Source organism: Mya arenaria, chromosome 13, assembly GCF_026914265.1.
Source record: "Mya arenaria isolate MELC-2E11 chromosome 13, ASM2691426v1".
Taxonomy (NCBI): domain Eukaryota; kingdom Metazoa; phylum Mollusca; class Bivalvia; order Myida; family Myidae; genus Mya; species Mya arenaria.
The window spans coordinates 1,015,390-1,041,852 of record NC_069134.1 but is presented as its reverse complement, the minus strand read 5'-3'; the positions used below and the strand labels follow the sequence as shown (position 1 = coordinate 1,041,852).

The 26,463-nt window shown below is 35.5% G+C and overlaps 1 protein-coding gene across 1 annotated transcript in view; it reads right to left on the bottom strand.

Annotated features, from left to right (window-relative positions):
- The window catches only part of LOC128213601 (FRAS1-related extracellular matrix protein 1-like), a 63,967-nt gene that overhangs the window by 16,521 nt on the left and 20,983 nt on the right, over window positions 1–26,463 (bottom strand). Inside the window, exon 2 of the mRNA XM_052919500.1 lies at window positions 12,545–13,006. Within this exon, the coding sequence (XP_052775460.1) occupies window positions 12,545–12,799 (255 nt within the window). The 5' untranslated portion in view covers window positions 12,800–13,006. The remainder of the gene's footprint in view (window positions 1–12,544; window positions 13,007–26,463) is intronic.

Genomic DNA, 26,463 nt, shown 5'->3' with positions numbered 1-26,463 from the left:
AACTATCGTGCGTATAAATAAAAAGCGTTGTAGTTTATTTGCACGCTAGTATTGCACGGTTAAGCACCGCCTACTTGTTTCCGTTCCGATAAGGTAGTTATTGTATACACGAAACCAAGACACTCTGAGAGAATGAACAACATCGTACAGAATAAATAACCCGTGTAAGCAACTTAACGCCAGCATCTCTGTTCGGATGCGTTAACCATTATCACGTGTAAATACCTCCATGACATTTTGGGAATTTCGATGAACAGAAATTATCAAAGTTAATAAATGCGAACGAATAGCATGACAGAATCATAAATTTAAAAAGAAAGAATATAAATTAAAATTATAGACAGTTGACACTAGAAGGCGTGGGGTGCGGAATAAACGTGCTGGGTTTTCACAACCGTCTGACACAAGAGGGGGAATGCCGGGACATTATTGTCGGGGTTTATGATTTATTGGTCGGTGATCGAGTTACCTATGAACATACAAGCCCGCGTACAAAGGTAACTCTAGAATGCGCAGCAATTGGGAGGAGCCTTTCCTCACGTCTACAACATGTCAGACATCACTGGGATTGTCACTTCTAAGTGTAGTTTGACACAATATCTAAAACTTGCTGAAAATGTGTGCTTTCGAGTAACGTACGCAAACTAGGTATCTTAGTACGAATTATAATCATTTTCCGACTTAATATTAAACAGGTGCCCGTTGTTTCATCACTTTTTAAATTAAAAGATCAATAATCAGTTACTTTAAGTTGGGGTTCGGGCTTGATAATCATTTACTTTACGGTGGGGTTCGGGCTCAATAATCAGTCACTTTACGATGAGGATCAGTTACTATATGGTGCAGCTCGGGCTCAATCAAATACTGTGTGTACTAGCTGACTGATGACCATATACTTTCTCAAATTTCGCAAATGACTGTGCCGAGTATTCCAAATGATTGGCGCAATTTTATCATGTTAATAAATAATTATAACTATCCAACCTTGGCGTAATTAAGATTTAATGTACGCTGTTATATCTTCTTTCACACAAGTGTTTAGCGGGTCATGCAATAGTTCAATTATTTTGTAGGAAGATAGGAAAAGAATCTAATCAGTGCTGAAATAATTTTCAACACAATTTCGGCCGCATTTCGGTCGACTGTTTTTAACACTATTCAACGGTCGAACTATCAAAGAAGAAGGAGAAGTCTAGGTTTTCTGTATTTGTAACCACTTCCTTCCAAATTGTGTGCCCATCTCAAATAATAATAACATGTCGCCATACGATACGTTAACAAAATAACACGCATGTATGTATATGAAACTCATCTTATTTTGCAAGGGGATATTCCTTATAAAGGCACCATCAAACCTGGTGCAAACACACAATGCTCATCAAACATTGATTGTATACAAACTACTTAACAAACGTATTTGATACAATGAACACTTCAACCGATGTTCATAAATCATATAAGAGGGGCAAGCATCTGCGGGCTGATTTATGAACACTGGGGGTATTCTTGGCTGTTCTATGGAACATGGATGTTAAAACAAATGTAACAGGGGATGACAGGCAGCGTCAACAGTTCATGCAATTTCAAATCTAAATTGTCACCATGTCAACAATTAATGCACCAGAGAGAAAAACGGCAGCGTACATTAAATCTTGACAATGGAGTAAAAAGGATTGAAAAGTTTGGGACATATTAAAGGCACAGTACCAGTAGGCGTCGCTTAATGTAACGATGCATCTTAGGGGAACAATTATATTGTGATCAGCAGCTATACGAGGGGTGTTTCATATATAACGAAGAGCCTTTCATCTTTGTCTTCCTATACACTAGTTTAGACATGTTCGGTATATGCCCAGGTCAAAGTGTCACCTGAAGGAGGCAAGCGCTGTAAGTCTTTGACCTTTGCTTGATTTGCAAGGCTTCAACAACATGCACACACTACTGCTACTTGTAGTCATAACACGCCTGCTTTGAATAAACATTAAATGTAACAACAGTTCGTTAAATTTATGATGGTAAACATCTTGCTCCAAAGCTTTTATAATTAATCGGTGGCAAGGGGAACAGTGGCTTTAAGAAACAACCTGCCAATTTACTGGTCCGCGTGCTGGTATTCCTTCTGACTTTTATTGCTCTCTTCTCCGTAACATTCAATTATCATTCTTAACCACGGTTAATAAGGTCGTTTTATGACTTAAGTTTTGTTGTAAAAATAATTCATGAATAAATAAATTGTGGTCATAATTCTGCTACAATGAATCCGAATGTTGTAGCAGACAGTTTTACGATGGGAAGCAGTGGTAGAAACATGTACATGTCATAATACTTCTATTACCAAATGTATGATATGAACATGTCAGGTGTTTTATGTCACCACTCCACAAAATGTCTTATTTTAATTTGAAATAGGTCCAATTGTTTTTCGATACACGGCACATTTAAGTGGGTCTTCCGTATTGTTATTAAAATTACTGTACGAATACATCACTCTTAATACTTTTCCTTCTTTTCTGTGAGCCAATACAGGTTGTACTTGTATGATGTCTAATTGACGAAGTACTGTAAAACAATTAACGATGATGTATCGTCAATTCATTGAACCAAGAATTATATTGAAAAACAATCTCCGAAAAATTAGCAATTGAGCCAAATATAAGGTAAGATATTAAATAAGATATTCTTTTGAACCAAATGAATGCACTGTCTGACCGCATGAAGCTCATTTAGCATCTAGCTCACACTGTGGCTAATTGTCTCCCTTGAAATAAAAGGTTTTAGCAAATATTTACTTTTCATAGGATAGATGGAAGTGAATGAAACTCGAAATAGCATTAACAGTCCGCGTTGGCGTAGCATTAAAAGTCCACGTAGACGTAGCATTACAAGTCCACGTAGACGTAGCATTACAAGTCCACGTAGACGTAGCATTAAAAGTCCGCGTAGACGTAGCATTACAAGTCCACGTGGACGTAGCATTAAAATTCCGCGTAGACGTAGCATGACAAGTCCGCGTAGACGTAGCGATACAAGTCCACGTAGACGTAGCATTACAAGTCCGCGTAGACGTAGCATTACAAGTCCTCGTTTACGTAGCATAACAAGTCCACTTAGACGTAGCATTATAAGTCCTCGTATACGTAGCATTACAAGTCCACTTAGAGGTAGCATTATAAGTCCTCGTATACGTAGCATTACAAGTCCACGTAGACGTAGCATTACAAGTCCTCGTATACGTAGCATTACAAGTCCACGTAGACGTAGCATTACAAGTCCGCGTAGACGTAGCATTACAAGTCCGCGTAGACGTAGCATTACAAGTCCATGTAGACGTAGCGTTACAAGTCCACGTAGACGTAGCATCCCCTTCTGATATTGAAGTGTTTCTACTTATGTTTGCAGATGATGTTGCTCTGTTATCTGATACAGTTGTAGGTCTACAAAAACAACTAAATGCGCTAAACTTATTTTGTGCTGATACTAAGTTGCAAGTTAATACTAGTAAAACAAAAATTGTTGTTTTTAGAAGAGGTGGGCAGCTGGCAAGTAAAGAAAAATGGAAATATAATAATGAAAATATAGATGTTGTATCAGGGTTTACTTATGTGGGTTTATATTTTAGCTGTACATTGTCATGGTATAAGATGGCAGAGAATTCTGCTCTTAAAGCTAAGAAAGCTTTACATTGTCTTTTTAAAGGCATTGCATCGTTACCTTTTGTTAAGTCTTCAGTGTTTTTTAAAATGTTTGATACAAAAATATCACCTATAATGTTATATGGTGCTGAAATTTGGGGAATGACTTCAATGAATGCTATAGAAAATGTCCAATTATATGCATGTAAAAGGTATTTAAATGTATCTTCTAAAGCTTGTAATGATGCTGTTTTAGGTGATCTAGGTCGTTTACCATTACATATATATGCTTCGAAACGTTGTCTTAAATATTGGTTAAAACTTTTAAAACTTCCTGATGATAGATATGTAAAGTTGTGTTACAATATGTTAAAACTGTATGATAGTCTAGGTCATGAAAATTGGGTTAGTGTATTGCGTATGAATCTGTCTAGGAATGGTTTTGGATATATTTGGGAGTCACAGCAAGTAGTAAATGAAAGTTTCTTTCTTGAAGAATATGTAACGAGATTAAAAGATCAACATCTACAATTATGGAGTCAAACTTGTTCTGAGAATATGAAACTTAATAAATTTTACATGTATATAAAATCATGTTTAAAGACAGAATTATATGTGAACTATGTTACAGTTGATAAATTTCGTAAATGCTTAGCAAATTTTAGATTTTCATCACATCGCCTTGCTATCGAAACAGGCAGGCATACCGGAATTGATAGGGACCATAGATTTTGTTTATATTGTAAAAATGTTGTTGAGGATGAATATCATTTTGTTATCAAATGTCCATTGTATAGAGATAAAAGAAAAGTGTATATACCATCTAAGTATTATGTTTACCCTAGTCTTCACAAGTTCTTTCTATTAATAGCTACACAAAATGAAGAAATTTTGCAAAAATTAGCTATGTATTTGTATTATGCAGAAAAAATTAAAGACAGTGTATCAATAGTTGATTAACATGTATGATGCCATACTAACAACTAATATTTTGTGAATTCTGTGCTTGGTCAACTCCACGTTGTTTATATGTTTCTATGTATGCATATCTGTATATGGGCCGGAGGCCTTCATACAATAAATATTTGAATTTGAATTTACAAGTCCTCGTATACGTAGCATTACAAGTCCACTTAGACGTAGCATTACATGTCCGCGTAGACGTAGCACTACAAGTCCACGTAGACGTAGCATTACAAGTCCAGGTAGACGTAGCATTACAGGTCCTCGAAGACATACCATTATAAGGACACGTAGCATTATAAGTACACGTCGACGTAGCGTTACAAGTCCACGTTGACGTACCATTATAAGAACATGTAGCATTATAAGTAGACATAGCCGTAGCATTACAAGTCCGCGTAGACGTACTTTTATACGTACACGTAGCATTATAAGTACACATAGACGTACAATTATAAGTAAACGTAGTATTATAAGTATACGTAGCATTATAAGTACACATAGACGTAGCATTATAAGTACACATAGACGTACCATTACAAGTACACGTAACATTATAAGTACACATATACGTAGTATGATAAGTACCAGGTAGACGTAGCATTACAGGTCCTCGAAGACATACCATTATAAGGACACGTAGCATTATAAGTACACGTCGACGTAGCGTTACAAGTCCACGTTGACGTACCATTATAAGAACATGTAGCATTATAAGTAGACATAGCCGTAGCATTACAAGTCCGCGTAGACGTACTTTTATACGTACACGTAGCATTATAAGTACACATAGACGTACAATTATAAGTAAACGTAGTATTATAAGTACACGTAGCATTATAAGTACACATAGACGTAGCATTATAAGTACACATAGACGTACCATTACAAGTACACGTAACATTATAAGTACACATATACGTAGTATGATAAGTACACGTATCATTACAAGTACATGTAGCATTACAAGTACACATATACGTAGCATTATAAGTACACGTATAAGTACACGTAGTATTATAAGTACACGTAGTATTATAAGTACAAGTAGTATTACACGTAGCATTACAAGTACACGTAGTATTTTAAGTACACGTTGCATTACCAGTACACGTAGTATTATAAGTACACGTAGCATTACAAGTACACGTAGCATTACAAGTACACGTAGTATTTTAAGTACACGTAGCATTACCAGTACACGTAGCATTATAAGTACACGTAGTATTACAAGTACACGTAGCGTTACAAGTACACGTAGTATTATAAGTACACGTAGTATTATAAGTACACGTAGCATTACAAGTACACGTAGTATTATAAATACACGTAGTATTACAAGTACACGTAGTATTATAAGTACACGTAGCATTATAAGTACACGTAGCATAACAAGTACACGTAGCATTACAATTACACTTAGCATTACTAGTATATGTAGCATTACAAGAACACGTAGTATTATAAGTACACGTAGCATTACAAGTACACGAAGCGTTACAAGTACACGTAGTATTATAAGTACACGTAGTATTATAAGTACACGTAGCATTACAAGTACACGTAGTATTATAAATACACGTAGTATTACAAGTACACGTAGTATTATAAGTACACGTAGCATTATAAGTACACGTAGCATAACAAGTACACGTAGCATTACAATTACACTTAGCATTACTAGTATATGTAGCATTACAAGTACACGTAGCATTATAAGTACACGTAGCATAACAAGTACACGTAGCATTACAATTACACTTAGCATTACTAGTATATGTAGCATTACAAGAACACGTAGTATTATAAGTACACGTAGCATTACAAGTACTCGTAGCGTTACAAGTACACGTAGTATTATAAGTACACGTAGTATTATAAGTACACGTAGCATTACAAGTACACGTAGTATTATAAATACACGTAGTATTACAAGTACACGTAGTATTATAAGTACACGTAGCATTATAAGTACACGTAGCATAACAAGTACACGTAGCATTACAATTACACTTAGCATTACTAGTATATGTAGCATTACAAGTACACGTAGTATTATAAGTACACGTAGCATTACAAGTACACGTACTATTATAAATACACGTAGTATTACAAGTACACGTAGTATTACAAGTACACGTAGCATTACAAGCACACTTAGCATTACAAGTACACGTAGCATTACAAGTACATGTAGCATTACAAGTACACGTAGCATTACAAGTACACTTAGCATTACAAGTACACGTAGCATTACAAGTACACGTAGCATTACAAGTACACTTAGCATTACAAGTACACGTAGCATTACAAGTACACGTACCGTTGCAAGTACACTTAGCACAACAAGTACATGTAGCGTTACAAGTGCACGTAGCAAGTAAACGTAGCATTACAAGTGCACGTAGCATTGTTAGTACACGTACCATAACAAGTACACGTACACGTTATGTGTCGCAACCTCTCACACTTTGAAAAGTAAAAGCATTTTAAGGACTGGTTCAATGTTTTGTATATGCTACTTTTCTGCTGTATCACCGCTTTATTCACGTTTCGATATTTGGCCATTCTAGTTCCCTACTTTTATCCGTAGCTTACTAAACAAGGAATTCAATAGCCGTTCATTTCGTGATTTATTTGCATCGCCTTATTAAAATGCAAGCAGCGTGATATAAGAAAGTTAGAGTTTAAACAAATATTTGAAATTCGCGCCCCGCTGCGTTTACGGGCACAATTAAACAGTCTAATTGTATAGAAAGATTTAGTGTCTTGTAACCTTTTAACCCGCTGGCAAGTGCTCTTTTTTACACGACCCAGGTGTTTGAATAGACTGGCACACGTTTGTTTGATTTTTAATCAAATTGAAAATAGAACAAAAACTAAATGTACCCGAAACAAAAAAATAATTCTACCATCATGTGTCCATACTGGTAGAGCTCGTATTCGTACTGACCTACTGAGTGTTTTTGTTGCTGCTGTTGCTGCTACTGATGCTGCTGATGCTGCTGTTAATACTATCATATTATTCTTTTTTGTCTTCAATATGTCGTTATCATAATTATCATCATCATCATCATCATCATCATCATCATCATCATCATCATCATCATCATCATCATCAGTAGCAGCAGCAGCAGCAGTAGCAGCAATTACATCAATACATGATGCGGCTTTAATAACCAACGGTGACAAAATCACATCTAGGCATTCAATTATGTCATTAGTCTTAGAAATGAATTGGTCCCCACTTGAAATATCAAAAACTTATAAGTATTCGAACTGTAGCCAGCCTACAGCTATCTGCATTATGGGCGGTCTAATTTACAAATGATGTTAACTAGAGATAAATCAAGTGCATAATTCGTCTATCTTTCAGACTGAAAATTGATTCAAATTGATTAAAACATCGCAATAATCACTGGGCTTTCGCGAATGAAAATATCCTCATGTCACGCGAATACTTCCTTAAAATTGTTTGTTTTCAAACAATCGAGAACTTGGCCAGATGTTTAAAAAAAATACTGAGTTTTGGCTAAATTACATAAAAATTATTTTGCTATATAGTACTTTTGTTCGATATATTCCCTTTCTGGAATCTTAACATATATAGTAACTAGTTTAGGGATCTGAGAAACCGTATAGTGGACTACATTAAAGGACATTAGTCCGTTTACTACTAACTCTTTCTTTACAATCTTCCAAAGAGTCAATTAAAAGTTTTGCTATAAAAGAAGCAACGCTAATTCACCAAATTATGGCGCATGTCTGTGGAATTTATGTATAGCTATTTGTTTATTTGGAGGTAATTTGGATAATAAACGTAAGGGCATATCGTAGCTAGTCGAATGGTTAAATTTCATAAAGACCTCAAAATAAATGATAACGTTTATAATGGCTGAAAACAATTATTTGATATTGAACTACTTTTACTTATGCAGATAGCACCCAAGGCTCGTCGTGTGGCGGAGATGGCCGAGGTGTTCCGAATGTAAGAATAGGTAACTGTTCATTAACTTTTAGAAATTAGGTGTTTAATCATAGCACAGCGAGTTGATGGTTTAATTGCATAAAGACCTCCAAATAAATGATAACGTAAATAGTGGCTGAAATCATCATTGTTTCTGACATGCCATACCCTTTTCAAACAACCAAGTGTTCGCTCCTACCACTGAAATGTGCACGCGTACCTGAAGCAATACCAATACCTGTACGTGTGTTTATCATATCAACATGTCGAGTTTTATACACATACTTTTTCTGCTGTTTTCTATTCAGCTTGATTTATTAATTATGTAAGTAGGTTGCATTGTTTTTGTCATGAAAAGATGTTAAACATTAATTAAAAACAGTTAAAATCTACTCCAATAGCTCAAAACTAATCTTACAGGCTAGCAATACCATTTTATTGTTTAATGATAAGTTATCATTTACCCTACCACTTGTCATCTACATGCAAAGCTCTTGTTGTTGTTGTTGTTGTTGTTGATGTTGATGTTGTTTCGTGCTTTGGGTAATTCCTGCATAGTATTAAAATTCAAATTCACAAGCAAAGATAATTTGGAAAATTGTGTAATCGAATATAAGCAGTAGTAGGTGTTTGCTAATACTCGCGTACTTCTTGCAGTTGTTATAGAAAAATGACAGTTTCGTCACTATTTTGTTTTAACTCTAATGTGAACGGCCGAATACATCGGCGACTAACCAAAAGATATTGCACGTAAATCGTCCATTTATATGGAATTGAAAAGTCGAACACGTTGAATAATACTATCATATCATTGGTTCAATGACTTACATCTTTATTTATCTATGATTGCGGAAACAAACCATCAGTACCGGGCTATATTTTTTTTTCAAATGAAAGTGAAAAACTCAAGCACTACGCTTGAACGCGTAACTCCCATAAAGACCTCTGAATCAACAATAACCTATACTTATGGAGAACAATATCAATGTTTTGCAAAATCAAGCAGACTTTTAGACCGTTTATAACATTTTATTTGTTTCTCTTACAAGAACCGTACCACTTTAAAAATCCGAAATCATTGTGAAATATGAGCGCCCGTGTTCAAGATGAAAATAAATATACCTCAAAATTAGATGTATTTTTCTGACTTAATGTGGCATGTCGGTATTGGACTATCAAATTGCATTTTTATTGGTATGAGAAGATAGTATCTAGCTAGCATTACCTATCCCGCGCAGTCAGTTATGAGCTATTTCATAAATAACCTTTGTTAAAACTGAATTATTTTATGATGTTCATTTTTACTGTTAACACCTTTTTAAACAGTTAATTAAAAAAGAAAAGCAACGCATCTGCATGTAAATGTGTAACATGCACGCTATTTTATTTCCTACACTCAAGTGTGAATCTGGCGTCTCAGATACAATATCAACATACAGGAGATGTTCGTTGTCAATTCGATATTCATAAATTACAGGCTTGTTACACGTCTTGAATGAAAGATGTCGTCAAGCCTTCCTGTCTGGCATATTTAGTATCAAAACTAAACAGTATTTTATAAAAATGTAAAAAGAGAAATGTTAAAATATATGAGCGAGCTGGCGTTTAGAACCACATTCACGTCTATTTAAGACCATAAAATAGTCATAACCCGGCATGGGGCAGAAATCACATGCTGGGAAAAGTTTCGTATGTAAAGAAAAATATTCAATTTACTTTTTACAATTTAAATGAACTGTTCAACTTTATAACACAAAATTTAGAATGAATTTTCACTTTCGTTTAACACCATTAACCATAAAGGTTTAGATGCTTGCTGTTCGGAATTTTGGCGATGCCTTTGAAATTCAAAACATTTATTACTAAACAAGTTTTGAGCAATTAAACGAGCAAGGAATGGAATCCTGTCGACGTTTTAGACCTGCAAATTCTCAAGAAAGTAACTTCGAACGCTGTAATAGACGGGTGCCAACACGTTAATATTGGTTTTGTACAACTTTATTTTATCATTAGTCTGATACAATCAAAGGTACCCAATGTAAGTGAAACTGCCACAACTTGATAAGTTCCATTTACTTATCCTCACATGTCCGGGTCGGATATTTGGGTTCTTCCGAGCCAATGCCTTGATTCATTCACTCGTGTGGCTTTCACAACAGTTATTTGATTAATCCTGATGACATTCAGGAATCCTGGCACAGAAATGACAGACCAGCAATCATACTTGTACATGAATATACAGTATAGTTTCATCCCAAGAAAACGCTTTGTAAGGATGAATTGCAGTTCGGATTTAGCCCCGTTTTTGTGCAGGCTACAGCAGACCGTTTATGGACCCTAGCCTTCACAACGTTCGTATTTTTACACCAATATTTCCAACAAGTGAACTCTTGTGTGGTATTAAAAGGCTATTGATTACTTAACAAAAATTCAATTAGTGCATCTCTCTCTTGGATTAGTTATGCTTTATCTTCACTGAACAGATTTGTAAACAGACAGGTTTTAAAACAAATCCCTCTAATTAATTCTCGCTGATAAAACGTCTTATCAGAACAGACGGAACCAGGAGTCAAGAGAGAAAACCACAGACGAGAGCAGAAAACCAAAGAAATGGATGTCTACATATATTATATCGGGAATTTAACAAACTTACACACCGTTTCTTGTTTCTGATATATAAATCGCGGTGTGTAGATTTTAGCTCGACATGGGTGACCCTTTAACTGTGAACCCCATTAGGAATGTTTGCATTTTAAGAATTGACATTATTTTATGTTGATGGAAAAATATTATATATACATGGAACATTATAATGATAAAAAAATAAAATCATTCGATCATATGACAGAACGCTGTCAAGATTTGCACCGCAACAGCTGCTTATTATAAGCTGGCATGATGGCTAGACCGGAAGCACGGGGCTTATCAGGGCGTCCATCGTCACGCTGGTCAGTGTCAGCCAGGAGCTTGATCATATCGGCCGCATTGGTGACAGACTCTCTCTCTGTATCCATTCATGCCATTATGATTTATATTTGCTTAACTATGTATTAGTTTTAACATCATAATAAAAATTAACGCAGGGGGATGCTATCAATATTTTTTAATTGTAATGTTTAAATCATCAGAAAAAAGTAAGGCACATAAATAATCTCCGTTAGAAAGGTTTACTCCAACTTGCGCAGAAAAATATTTATCAATTTAGAAATTAATCTGTACAGACATGTTTGTCTAGACAAAGTACGGAAGCAATCGAATATTTACGTCAAAACTCGCAGATAGGTAATTAGAGAAATGATTAGCACGTGTAAATAGCCTCATTAGTGGGCACGTGAAAGTTGCTGTCATTGATCAACAGATGCTGGGTTATGAAGATGTTAAGATTTCAATCAAACATGGCTAGTAAATCGCTGAGTGTGGAGAGATGCGCGGGTTGTTGGCACGGGGTGTCCGACAGAATGAAGCCCTAACAGAGATAGTGTGTGTTGTATGTATGAGATGCACGTCTACCTGGTGGCTGGTTCACTGTCGTGCTATGCATTAACGACCCATCGTTTACATGAAAATACTAATGTACGGTGACGTTTTAACTCAGAACGAGCTTTACCACTAGATTGAGAGGAGATATAAAAAACAATCTGTTAAAGGTGTTATATAAAACGGCTTAATTTCGAATATGACGGATTGGGTCCTGCGAGGCTGTATTCCTAAAGCCATCAATTTTGTTAAAATACCCTATTTTTACACGGTTTATTTTGAATACAGTTTTCTTTCAAATGTAATCACACGAGTTCAAAAGTTAGACATTATTCTTGCGTATTTTCATTATTATTTTTGTTGTATACACATTTTCATTTCTTTAAATTCAGCTTAGAAAAGGAAATTTAAAAATATATGTTCTTATTTGTTGAAATACAACCGAATGAGTTGATGAATACGTCTTCAGAGTTCACCTAATGTGGCCTATGTACTATATACCCACCTTTGGATTAAGCTGGCCGACCCGCTGAGTGATGGGATCATTCTGGACGACCTCTATTCGGCAATCCTCGTCACCCTTCCTCATCTTTTTTATCACAATATCGTCCGGGTCAAGGTACTCCGTCCGGCCGATCTTCACCGTCACCGTGTTAGTTCGTACCACCAACCCACTTCGCACCAGCAGCGGAAACAAGCACAATAAGAGAACACATAATTCCGACACTACTGAATTCCTCACTGCCCAACACACTGCCATGTTGTATCTTCCTCCAAATAGGCACTTTATCCGTTAACTATTTGCCACGTTAATTCCACTAAATCCTCTGTTTCCATTTTACAATGAATTGTAGAAAACTGCGACTGTCGCATATTCCTTCACATCTTGAACGGATTAGCTCACTCCATCGACACTTTCATTAGAAGGAAACCTATCAAGTCATCTTGGAAGCGCTGCTGGGAAGCCCTGAAAATATTTCGAACAGACATGTATCGGAATTTAATAGTCCGAGACAATAAGACGGTAATAACGTGCTATCCTGGTGGAATGCTGAGATTGTGGAATCTATGTTTACCACTGACTAACACCACACTTTTTAAGAGTTCGAAACATATTGTTTGTCACGTTATTCAAATGTCTCAATATTGCGTAACTGTTTTTGCTGCACGGCGGTATTTTGTCGCAGACAATGCCAGCTTACGGTTCCAATCCGATTATGATAAATACACAAAGTCCGCAAACCTTGTCTGCAGTGATTTGTAATAGGGTTGAAACAGTAACGTGTTAAAAGTATCAGCGTTTTACGCCTTGTAATTGGTATTCTGTCAGGCAGGTGTCAAAATGTTTACGGGGTATTTAATGTTACGTGGCCGCAAACCCCTCAATGGACGGAAAAGTCCACTCGAGTTAGGACAGGCCGCATTTTCGGACGATGTCGCATCGCAGTATGTCCAGTGTTTGACCAATAAATCTTTTAAAATAACAAGCTGAACAGGCAAAATGAATGATGATAAAGTCGCCTCGGGCCTCCGACCACTAAGTGGCCCTTCACTCTTTTGGTGGGAAAATACGAGCCGCCGAAGTGATTGGACAAATTATAGGCCTCTATAGAAAACGTTAATGCTTTTATTTACCCGATTATATAGATTGTTTCCTTTTCGATTATGGGTTGGAAATGGAGAAAAATCAACAACACATTAGCAATCAACGCACCTGGTGCCGACAGTTAAAGCAACACTCGCATATGTGGAAATAAATTAGATAAAATAGTGAACGAAAATGGAAATTAAAGTAGTTTTAAATAAACTCATATCGAACTGTGATAGTACTTAAATGTCTTGTAATACCAAATATGTTTTGTGGCTTTCTAGTTCCGATGTTAGCCTATCAATAGTTTGTTGACATTAAGTATATTCAATAATAATTGAACTTCATGTTAGATATCCGTTGTACAATTATGGTTTCATTGGAAAGAATTTATGGTGTAGATGAAGAATACCATAAATAAAAAATGCTCGCTGCAATAACCGTCAGTATAATGGGTTGTTGTTGTTTTTTTCATTTTATTTTGTTTTTTTATTTATTTATTTTTTTATCTTATTTTATTTATTTATTTTTTTATCTCATTTTATTTATTTATTTTTTTTAATTTTTTTTTTTTTTTTTTTTGGGGGGGGGCAATAGTTTTACATATATCTTACCAGTAAGCAATTGCCTTTCAAATGATAAAATGATACCAAAGTTATATAGAGTCACCATGCATCAAGATTAAACATTATCGTCAATGGCTTTATGAATCGACAGGCGCATTTGTAGAACATATACCTTAAGGCACTCAACATGACAAACTACTTTTGGAATTAACTACGAAAACACAGAAAGATACTGTTTTTCTTAGGAATTCTTACACCATAGCCATCTTTTAAAAACGGATTTGCATGTACCGCCATCGACCAGGTAGGAGAGCAGCTTTAAGTGAATGTTTATACGGACACTCTGCTGTTGTTGTTGATGATGGTGTATTGTCCGGGACAATGGCGCTTGACAACCGTGATCATGTCATTTCACACCTGGATTACTTTTAAATTTCAAATTGCCCAAGGACACTATGTAACCTGTCAGGAATGAAATTTAAACAAATGACGCATTAATTATTGTAACACTTTTTGTGTATTTACAATTGTATCTAATCATATTTGTAGTATTTGTTCTTGAATACCTTACTATTTATGTTTTTTTACTCTTATAACATGACACTTTACTCTTTTTATGTTATTTGTATAGGCTTATACTATGCATGTCGCCACGACTATGTCTATAAAAGCCCTAGGCATTTATATGCCTTTTTGGCAAATAAAAAATGAACCTTAAATTTTGAACTTTCTGGTTTGTTAAGAAATATAATACCTTTTTACTAGATTTATAATCAGTCGCGTTGTTTTACGGACAAATCATATATTAAAGCAGATTTAGATACGGAATAGAGTGTACTTCAAAAGTACATACAAATGAAGTTGTTTTATCTTATTGTTTTACTTTGCAAACGCACTAAGTATGAAGGTGATCCCTTAAACCCGACTTAGTGTTGAGGTGATGCCTTAATCCCGGACAAAAACAGCATGTCTAGCAACATGTAGATACAGGTACACTTCCATTGTTGCGAGTCCGCACCCACAAACTCGCTCGTATATTCTGGCAAGAAGGTTTATTATCGTTCATATCACCCGGTAAAAATATCAACGGCGATAAAAAATACCAGACTCATAGCATTTCATATTATGTCAAAGTAGAATTTATTGCTGGAGAACTCTTTGTTGCATGGTGTGCGGTGATTATTTGTCTTTGAGAGAGGAAACAGTATGAAATTAATCCATGATAAAAGAAAATGCTTTGTCATACGAATATTTCTCATCTTTAGCATTATCTTTGCCAGGGTATAGCGGATCGGTAATGGAATATACCGGCGGTACTTTATATTGGTATAACGTTGTGATCTAAAATAGTTTTGAAATAAAATATTCATGAAGAAAACGAATGCAATTCAATTTAGATCACCCTCTAACTCGTCATTTGTTTCGAACAGGAATATTTAATCAGGATAAAACATAGTACAATTTTAACACTAATACAATGATGTCATCTGTGTGTGTACCTGCCCGGTACCCTAAATCTTCACCAAGACCCTGTTGAATTAGTCAAACAAACGCTAAACCAGATTCATCCAACGCTACACTAACAAGACAACAAAGTTTAACAATTCACGAGATACACCCAACGCTACACTATCAAGACAACAAACGATTCACGAGATACACCCAAGGCTACACTATCAAGACTACAAACAATTCACAAGGTACACCCAACGCTTCTCTATCAAGACAACAAACAATTCACGTGATACACCCAACGCTACACTATCAAGACAACAAACAATTCACGTGATACACCCAAGGCTACACTATCAAGACTACAAACAATTCACAAGATACACCCAACGCTACTCTATCAAGACAACAAACGATTCACGAGATACACCCAACGCTACACTATCAAGACAACAAACAATTCACGTGATACACCCAAGGCTACACTATCAAGACTACAAACAATTCACAAGATACACCCAACGCTACTCTATCAAGACAACAAACAATTCACGTGATACACCCAACGCTACACTATCAAGACAGAATACAATTCACGAAATACACCCAACGCTACACTATCAAGACAACAAACAATTAACGAGATACACCCATCGCTACGCTTACAAGTCAAGAAATAATTCACGCGATACACCCAACGCTACACTATCAAGACAACAAACAATTCACGTGATACACTCAACGCTACACTATCAAGACAAAAAACAATTCACGAAATACACCCAACGCTACACTATCAAGACAAAAAAAATAACGAAATACACCCAACGCTACACTAACAAAACAACAAACGAGATACACCCAACGCTGTACTTACAAGTCAACAACCAATAAACGAGATACACCCAATGCTACACTTACAACACAACAAACAATAAACGAGATACAATCAAAGCTACACTTACAAGTCAACAACCAATACACGAGATACATTCATCGCTACACTAACACAACAATAAACAATACACAATATACAGCCAACGCTACACTAACAACACAACAAGTAATAAACGAGATACAACCAACGCTAAACTTACAAGTCAACAACCAATGAACGCGATACACCCAACTATCAATACAAAAAACAATTCACGAAATACACCCAACGCTACACTATCAAGACAACAAACAATTTACGAGATACACCCAACGCTATACTAGTAAGACAACAAACAATAACCGAGATACACCCAACGCTACACTAACAGCACAACAAACAATACACGAGATAAAACCAAAGCTACACTTACAAGTCAACAACCAATAAACGAGATACACCCATCGCAACACTAACAAGTCAACAATCAATACACGAGATACACCCAACGCTACACTTACAAGACAATAAACAATACACGAGATACACCCAACGCTACACTAACAAGACAACAAACAATTAACGAGATACAACCAACGCTACACTTACAAGTCAACAACCAATAAACGAGATACACCCATCGCTACACTAACAAGTCAACAATCAATAAACGAGATACACCCATCGCTACACTTACAAGTCAACAAACAATAAACGAGATACACCCATCGCTACACTAAAAAGTCAACAACCAATAAACGAGATACACACATCGCTACACTAATACGACCACAAACAATACACGAGATATAACCAACGCTACACTAACAACACAACAAACAATAAACGAGATACAACCAAAGGTACACTTACAAGTCAACAACCATTACACGAGATACACCCATCGCTACACTAACAAGACAACAAACAATACATGAGATACACCCGACGCTACACTAACAACACAACAAACAATAAACGAGATACACACAACCCTACACTTATAAAAAGAAAAAAAGAAAATAACAAGGCACGGTCAGTTTACAATAAGTAAGAACGTACAGGTTGTTCAACGCGGGCTGTGAGCTTTAAACGTGACACTTTTCCCACTTATTATTTTACAAACTGTTAAAACCAAACGGACAAAAACCAAGATGTCATAACAGTAGAACCACAAAAAGCGAAGAAAAACAACATCAATTTACCAAGTGTGCAATAACTTCTTTCTTGATCAATATTGCGGTACCGCTTTGGAAAGGTCGATGGAATCTTAGAATGACACTTGGAACTTAAACTGATCTACGGGCACTCAACCCCCCAACCACAACATTCACCAATACGCGCACTTAGACACATAAGTCTCATCGGAGCCAGTATCCATGTATAAGCTATGGCCGTTCACATTATTTAGTGTTAGTCTAACCCTAACCCTTTTAACCTAATATTTTAGTTGGCTTCAACTAAATACTATTCAAAGTTGATACTATTTTATTGGATGAAAACAAAAATTACAATGAGAATATAAACGCAAGTTTAAATAAATACTTGAAATCAACATAATAGAATCAAACCTGCAAGGTATTGGGCCACGAGTTTTACCAACATCAGTTACGATCCTCTCCCGTTATAGTAAATTATACGGTAGTGAAACGTTTTGTTGGTGTATTAAGGATTTACGTTCTTTTTTCTGTCTGATACACCAAAAAGGAAACCACCATATTTAGTTAGTTTTCCTCTCACTTGAGTATAACTGAGGACATTCACAGTAATCACAACCGAACAATCCCAGCGCTAAATATGCGTCGTTTGGTGGGAGCTATTGGGTATCATTTGTCTGGCGAAATAATATGGTCCTTATCTTTTCCCAAATATTTACAGTCGATCTCAATTGATGAAATCATTCGAAAATAACACTTCGCTGATACGTCAAATAAAGCTTAAGATATATATGCAAATCTGCAAATTGTTAAATCACTGAAAATTTCCAAATCGAAGTCCCGTAGAGGTAAGACTTTGATCAGATTTACAGGCAATCGGGTGCAAAAAGCGTTTAAAGGCTAATAAAGTCATGGAATATTAAAATTGTATGAGATAATACGGCTTGCAACTTCACGCCATGCGAGTTTTAGCCGAATTCCGTACCATAGAAATACAGTGATAGAAAAATGTGCTTAATGAAAGAACACCCCGACGTGCAATGCATTTGAAATGCATTAAGTACTTGATAAATAACTTAAATTAGACAGACAAGCAAACATACGCGGACGCGAGAGAGGTGTTTTACATTCGATATGCCAATGTCTGGGGATTTTAAAGCAGAAAATGACTAAAATTACAGACTTCACTGACATAAATCAAAGGACTCGCAACACAATATGCCATAATGCACCTCTTAATTGAACAAAAACTGTCAAATAAGTCATTAATAAAAGTGCAACCCTATCAGAAAACATACATTAGAAACCTGATGAGCAGATAGAAAGAAGAAGATTGAATGCACTTCAACTGTTATCCTGCAAGAAATACCGCGTTAGAGTAATAAAAACCTGTTCACGCTATCAACGATTGTGAGCTGTAGTTTTCAATGTGGACTGAGAGCTTTTTGCTGATATTTACCAATCTTTGTTTATTCTTTACGAAATTTGTTCCTAAACACAGACGCCGTGAAGTGAAGAGTTTGGGTTCATCCACCTTATATCGATGCGTCGTTATCTATTGTTTTCAATTGTTGTCTCAACATGAGTCACTTAAGCCGGTAAGTGGGTGATAGCCCTGCTGATAAATCGTTCATACAGCATGTTATGAGTTTTTGAGATGTGTTTGAGAGGCAGATTGATTGTTTAAATCTCACAATTGTGTCCCCGGCAGAGCATCGCACACCGAGCTGGAGAGTCTTGGGGACCTACTGTCACACAGAGAGGGGGGTCCCCAAATATGCTCCATCTACCACGTCCTTAACCATACCCTTGTCAGCAGTGCTTATAACTTTATATAACTATAGTTACAGTACCCTCACATCTCCAAGACTAAGATCAGGTTCTCTGACACAGGGAGTTATTTGTTATTGTAACTATCATTATACAACAATTGTTGTAGATATCGTGTAACTATATACCCACAAAATCCATTAAAAGACACAGCTCAACACACATTGTTATGAATGTTTATATTATTTCGTTGCCATGTTTAAACAACCCAAAAATTAAATTTAAATTGATACAAAACACAGAAAACAGAACTATTTTGATTTAATTATTTTCTGTAGTTGAAGTATATACTAATTCAATATTTAGGCTTATTTTGGTTTATTTTTTAATTTCGTATTATAAATGCATTGATTCGTGTGAAAACACTTTAGTGTAAATAAATTGCCCACATAGACCATGGCCTTCTGGATATTTTGAAAATAAACTTGAAATATGAATCATCTCCAAGAAGATCTACGTAAATAACATGCACTTTGGTCTGCATTTTTTCATTCTTCTTCCACAGCTGTACAAAGAGTATATGCCATTGGAAAAGAACGAACTGGGCTATATTGATATTCGGTCGTGTCTATCGTGACAGTAAGGGCCTTTGAAAGAATTTATCAATTGCAAATATTTGAATTGAAATTCAAAATTTGTCAAAACTTTAATAACTTTAAAAGGGAGCTTTTGAATGTATGTTAAAATTGAAAATACGTAACTCCAAACCGGCGTATTCATATCAAGTATTGGATTGCCACCAAGTTATGATTTTTGATCGCCAACAAACATTATCATAACTAATTAAGTCATGAGGAATTAAACTTATATAATTTAGTTTAACCTATAAATAAACACCAAATGAATTGAAATCGTAATATAAAATGCTGCTGACTTGGATTAAATAATAAGTCGTGGGAACAAGCTTGTATTGAAGTAATGGTCAAAAGATAAAACAAATTCAAAAGTCTCCCCTTTATACCAACGTAAGAATCGGGTTATTAACGAAGTTTCTGAGAAAATGGCTGAACTTGTATAACCTTGTTTTAAGGTCATATAACTTAATAGTAGTTTAATAGAACAATTAATGGGCAATTTGCAATCAAGAGTAGTTGGCTAGAGATTTCCATTGAACACTACACAGTTGCAATAAATAAATATTTGAGAGTCGACTCTCAAACTAAAAAGAAATATAATAATTTATTAAGGTCTTGATAACCAGATAACTTTCAATTTGACAGTCCACTGAACCGGATACGAAGGATTTTTTTTCAAATGACTTTAGATGGGACTATTTTAAGGAACGTAATGGTATTTTGGTTACTTGAAAGATGTCCATGTGCCCTTAATTTTGTTTTCGAAATGTTGACACCTAATGCAATAAAATATAGCACATAGGGAACAAATAAAGTGGTAAACAACGAAGGATGCACTCATGCTTTTTTACCCTCTTCCGTGTCAGAGCCATCAATTGTCCAATGTATTAAGGTAAATGGTTTTAACCTACGGAAGAAGCGGTCAACGAAAACCTCCTGCTGTCAACATCAGCACCTTTGAACCAATTATGAGGTTAAAGCAGGCAGTTAGTATGTTAAAAGTGAAAGTAACCGATGTAAATTAATTCAAAGTGGACATTGTAACACATGTACTGAAGGGATGTCACCTTTGTGCGGCGATTCTGATGATGGACGGTTATGGCTTGTTGCTTTCATCCTACACGGACAGATGACCACCTGTGTCGGGGACTTGAAGGAAAACAGGACCATGGAAACATGCCAGATGTAACGTTACAACGTTTTATACAAAATAGGTGAGAACTCCTGGCATATTGACTGAGCAATGAACTTGCTGGCCAACACAGGTACTCTTTTGTTGTCCTGTTACAAGGAAAAAATAAGAACTGTTTCAGGAGTATGCCAACATATCATTTTGATAAACAGAACAAGCATATTATAATAAAAACGTAATGTTTTAAATACAAAAGAAGTTATTGATTGTACGTGGGTAATTGCCTCCATTTTTATGTCTGAACATTTTATTTCGTAACAGACAAAAATAATGATATCCAAAACTTGAAAACATTATGGAAAGGGGTCAATGTACGACTTCACCGAAACCTTAAAACTTGAGGTAGAAAACTTACATTAAAAGGCCGGGTCGCTGACAAAGATGGGAATCACACTAACAGAAGCATACAAACAGTGAATACAAATTTCCCGTGTTGACAGAAGCCATGAGAGCCCAGGTGCACATTTAAACAGAGAGGCTTACCTAAACAAACATACAGCAAACAAGTCAATCCGTATACCTTAATTCTAAAAGCCCCGACTTAACAGCTTCGCACTGAAAAATGTCGCTAACTTTTACAAATATTTGTTCACAGATAACATGCGTTAAAATCTAAATTTGATAGACACTGCAAGATAAAATCGTGAATGAATTTATCAACTCACTGCTCGTAAGGTTAGCCAATCTTACAAGCATTTCAACAATTTGGCGATACACGTCTGATATGGATGCGGTAGAACATGTTTTTCAATGTAACATCTGTGTGGGGTCTACGAGATACCTAGATGGATGTTTTTACTCGAGATCAGGGGTGTCCATGTGTTGCCAAACAACGAGCAAGTCTCATTAATGGTAATGATACTGACACAAATCATCTGTAAGAGGTTACTGAATACTCCTGGTGCTTACATGAGATCTGTACCCTTTCATCTGATGCGTCTGATCTTCTGTTTTATTCATGTTATTCTAGTATATTAAACACTTATAAACCTTTTTACAGATCAAACATATGGCTTGGTAGGGTAGGCTTTTCGTTGTTCCTATGAAACTTATCACGCAAACATCAGCTATCTAATTGTAACTGTATTCCATATCCGAATTATTGAAAGAAAAAAACCCACATCCTTACATACCTATATAAATAGGCACATGTTATTGACTTCCCCATAGACAATTCCTGTTGCCGATGTAATGGCCAGACATTTCCAATCATGTTCATCAAGCTTCAATCAGAGGGCAATTATTAAACAATTGACCGTCTCTTCCAGCCATTACGACATATTGGTCCGCAACACACTTATACAGGACATGTTCGACCTGATTACCATTTTCATTTGCCTTTGGATAAAGGTTAAACTCAAACCAATGAAATATATATATATATATATATATATATATATATATATATATATATATATCACTTACTGTAGATCAATACGCCAACGTTATTCCGACATATAGATGTGAATCTAAGTAGAAAATCATAGAAATGGACACTATTGCAAATTTTACCCACATGGAATTAATGCTCCGTTCTACCATATTTTGAAATATAAGAACGGCATATTACATTTCCCACCTGATGATTGATTTTTTGATTACATCAATTTTGCAGATCTGACTATCTATTAAAGTGACATAAATCATCGAGCCTCTTTACTTCCAAGCAATTACAAAACCATACAAGCGAACAAACATGAAAGCCTCTTCTGGAAGGATCAGGTTCCATCGTATTGATTCCCGGACAAACGATGCCTCAGACGATGTTAATGACTTCTTTAAATTATAAACAAAACTACCAGGCACACACAAACAGCTTCAGGGACATGTCTCAGTACCGTCGTAATTAAGTGAATCTGAGCAGGTTGCTAGGAGCCCACCGTCTAAAGCTTTCTAAAAGAAGCTTCGTTACACGAAGTCATGTAAAATACTTGTAGTAACGCAACATAAAATATCATCATCTTTCTCAATTTCTCGCACTTTGTTTAGATATGTTTACATCCCATTAATTTTAATTAGGGACTGTTTTGTTATAATTGGTTGTTATAAAAGATTTGCTTTACTGGAAGTTTATCACTTATTGTGAAATGAGTTGGTATTAGTTCTTATTGCTATGAAGTATTTAAAAGAAACTTTGCTATTTCGTTGTTTAAAATAAAACTATTATAAATGATGTAAAATAAGTTCTAACGACTTGAAGATATTATCAGAAAACGCATATATAAACCACATGCGCAAAAAGTCCTTTATTCATATTTCGGTAAAAAGTCTCAAGTCTTTACAATATGGCTAATTAACATACTGTCCATAGAATTGGTACGGCGCTAAAAGTCATAACTGAAAACATACCGCTTTCAATGGAAGATGTGATTGACATTAATGGCAAAACATTTGACAATATCTTTGCAAACATCAACCGTTTAAAATATGTAATTCCCGCTTCAATCAGTGTACAGCAGTTCTCAATCAGAATTGCTCACGGCTGCGTAATGGTGAAGCTTAATCTAGTTAGTTTATTACGTCTTCTGAAGAGAGGTGGCTGTCAAATTTTAAACCCGAAATTGAAAGTGACGATGCGCCGTTTTTATATTTGAAGATGTCTTTAATGATCACATAGGCATACATAATGACGATGATTTAAAATTGTGCTTACAGTTTTTAATGAGCGGCGGTAATAGTCTCAAAAAGGGAAAGTGCGCTATTCAAGTTCTTTCCCTACATTTGTTCTGTGTGCAAGGAATGTTAAATAAGAACCAAAACACGAGTTGTTTGGTCTTTGATCAACGAACGAGCAATAACTACCGGCTAATTGTATCAGCAAAGAAATATGATTTCAATTTAAAGCGAATGAGCGACATAATTGTGGTTGAACTGGAGAATATATTATAGACGGGGGAAGCTCTGACACATATATAATGGTGATATCTTTTAATAGCTGTAATTGGGGCCCGAGCTGAATCCCCGATTTCGTCATTCCAAAATATACTATACACGTTGGTAACAGGAGCTGTGTTAAGTTGGTCGCACAAAAATCCCCAGAAAACTCGTAGTTCACTGACCGTTCCGGCAATGCGGTAACCGTAACATTTATTAATGAAATGTGACGAAATAGTATGTATGTTTCGGCGACAAGAGATGTAATGGAATATCAAACCAGTAAATACAGAAATAAAGGATGCAGATACACTAACTCTCAATTCCGACGTTATTTACTTACTGTCGCTACAAAGACATATGTTGTATTACAAAAAAATATATGTGGTGGACTATTAAAATACAAGCCTAAATGAAATAAATTAACACCTGTTAACATAACAGAGAAATTACGACTATAATTGAGCTGATGTTATCTATGAGTCGGTTCAATCGGGCAAAGAAATGAATGGGTTGCAATGGAGAAGCTGGTTGTGGTTTTGGGTACTTGCAGGGCGTGAATGAACCTTTGTTATATACTTATTGTCAAAGTAGCTTTACTTCAACACTTATAAATAATATGAACAATAACGAGCAGGTGTGCTTGGTATATAATTAATAACGAAATTATACTGACACTGTATATAAGTGAGAAGAAATGTTCAATATAACTCCCAGGTTTGAATATGCTGATTCCTCCTAGCGCAATTATTTTGACATTCGCTATGATGTTAACAAGTTTGATGTTATCTCTTACACACATTTCATCGGAACGATTCATAACTGAAAATAAATCACTGTCTTCGACAAGGTTAATTTACTGAGAGAAAATTGCCTACCTTTTTAAATGAATGAAATATACTTAAAACGAAAATGTGTTTGAAATTGGTCCTTTTTTAAACATCTTACAGCTTATTTAAGTATATCAGCTACATTTTCACGTTGCTATCTCTGGTTCAAATATCAATTTGGGTATTGACGTGTTGATGTTTTGCAATGTGCTCATATAAACGTGTGGTACGTTCATTAACCGCGATGGTTTAGATGCACACGAAATAACCAAACTTTGAACTTCCGTGTATGGACTTGCAAAAACCTGTATTATTAGAAGATGTAATATAACTTGTTGAAGAAAGTATATTTCATTAAAAGAAATAATTGCTAATTTGTGTTGTTGTTTTTTACAATAACATTTGGAATTATAGTCGACTAAGAAATCAGACCGTACCCTCTGGAGAAGTAACATACCTGATATTGCATACACATATTGTCGGAAATACTTAAATTAGCGCCATGTCAGATATTTTGAAACTGTTTCCTAGCGAACTCATAAGTGTCAATATTGGTAATATTTTTTGTTGAACTTTTATTAGGCTTGAAGTTTTAAAAGATTTTCAAGCTATACTGCAAAGTCAGCAACATAAATTGCATTCCTATTACCATGCGAGATGGCGATTTGTTGATTGCTTTATATAGTGCTTACATGTTCAACTATGTATGCAAACGGAAAGGGCCCTCATTTTTTTTATTTAAACAGGCGTTTTCACCGCATATGCCAGTATTGTGTTACGGACTCCGTCGTAGAGACTATAAGTTGGAATTTAGACATCTTACATGGATTGAAAAGTCCTGAAAAAGTCCTTGAACTAATGTACGGGTATGCTTCCATCTGCTCAGTTGAAGATCAAAGCAAGACGCCACACACAATGATTGCACTGTGCAGATATTTTCATCCCTGGAGAATTATATAACTGAATTAGTTTTACATCTTTTGGAAATCCCATTAGTTATTCACTTTAATCCTAATGAAATAGAAATAATTTCGTTTATTGTTGCAAAACATTCATAAAATATCTGTCAAGACACATTGAAATAACAGCTGATACAAAAAAGTATTAAAAACGGTCCATCCGCTAAATCATTTGTAAAAGTTTGAAACTAATGCTCGAGGACACAAACATATTGCAGTTATTCCACTTAGAAACAAAAGCTAGAAAATCCCAATGAGGCGGACATGTCCATAAAGGGAATAGTAACGTACACCTAAATTATGTTAGTTGTCAAGCACCTGTCGTGAAAGAGGCAACACGGAGTACGCTTTTTTGTGTTCTTTCTGTGATAGTGATCTCGCCTGGCGAGCCTGCCAGCACAAACTTGAAGAGGTTATAACGTTCTTGTACACTGAGTGATATGTTTTGTCATAGGACTGTTTTAAATTGTATTTGAATTGTACACCACCTTAACATTTAATAAAATATATAATTACTCGTTCTG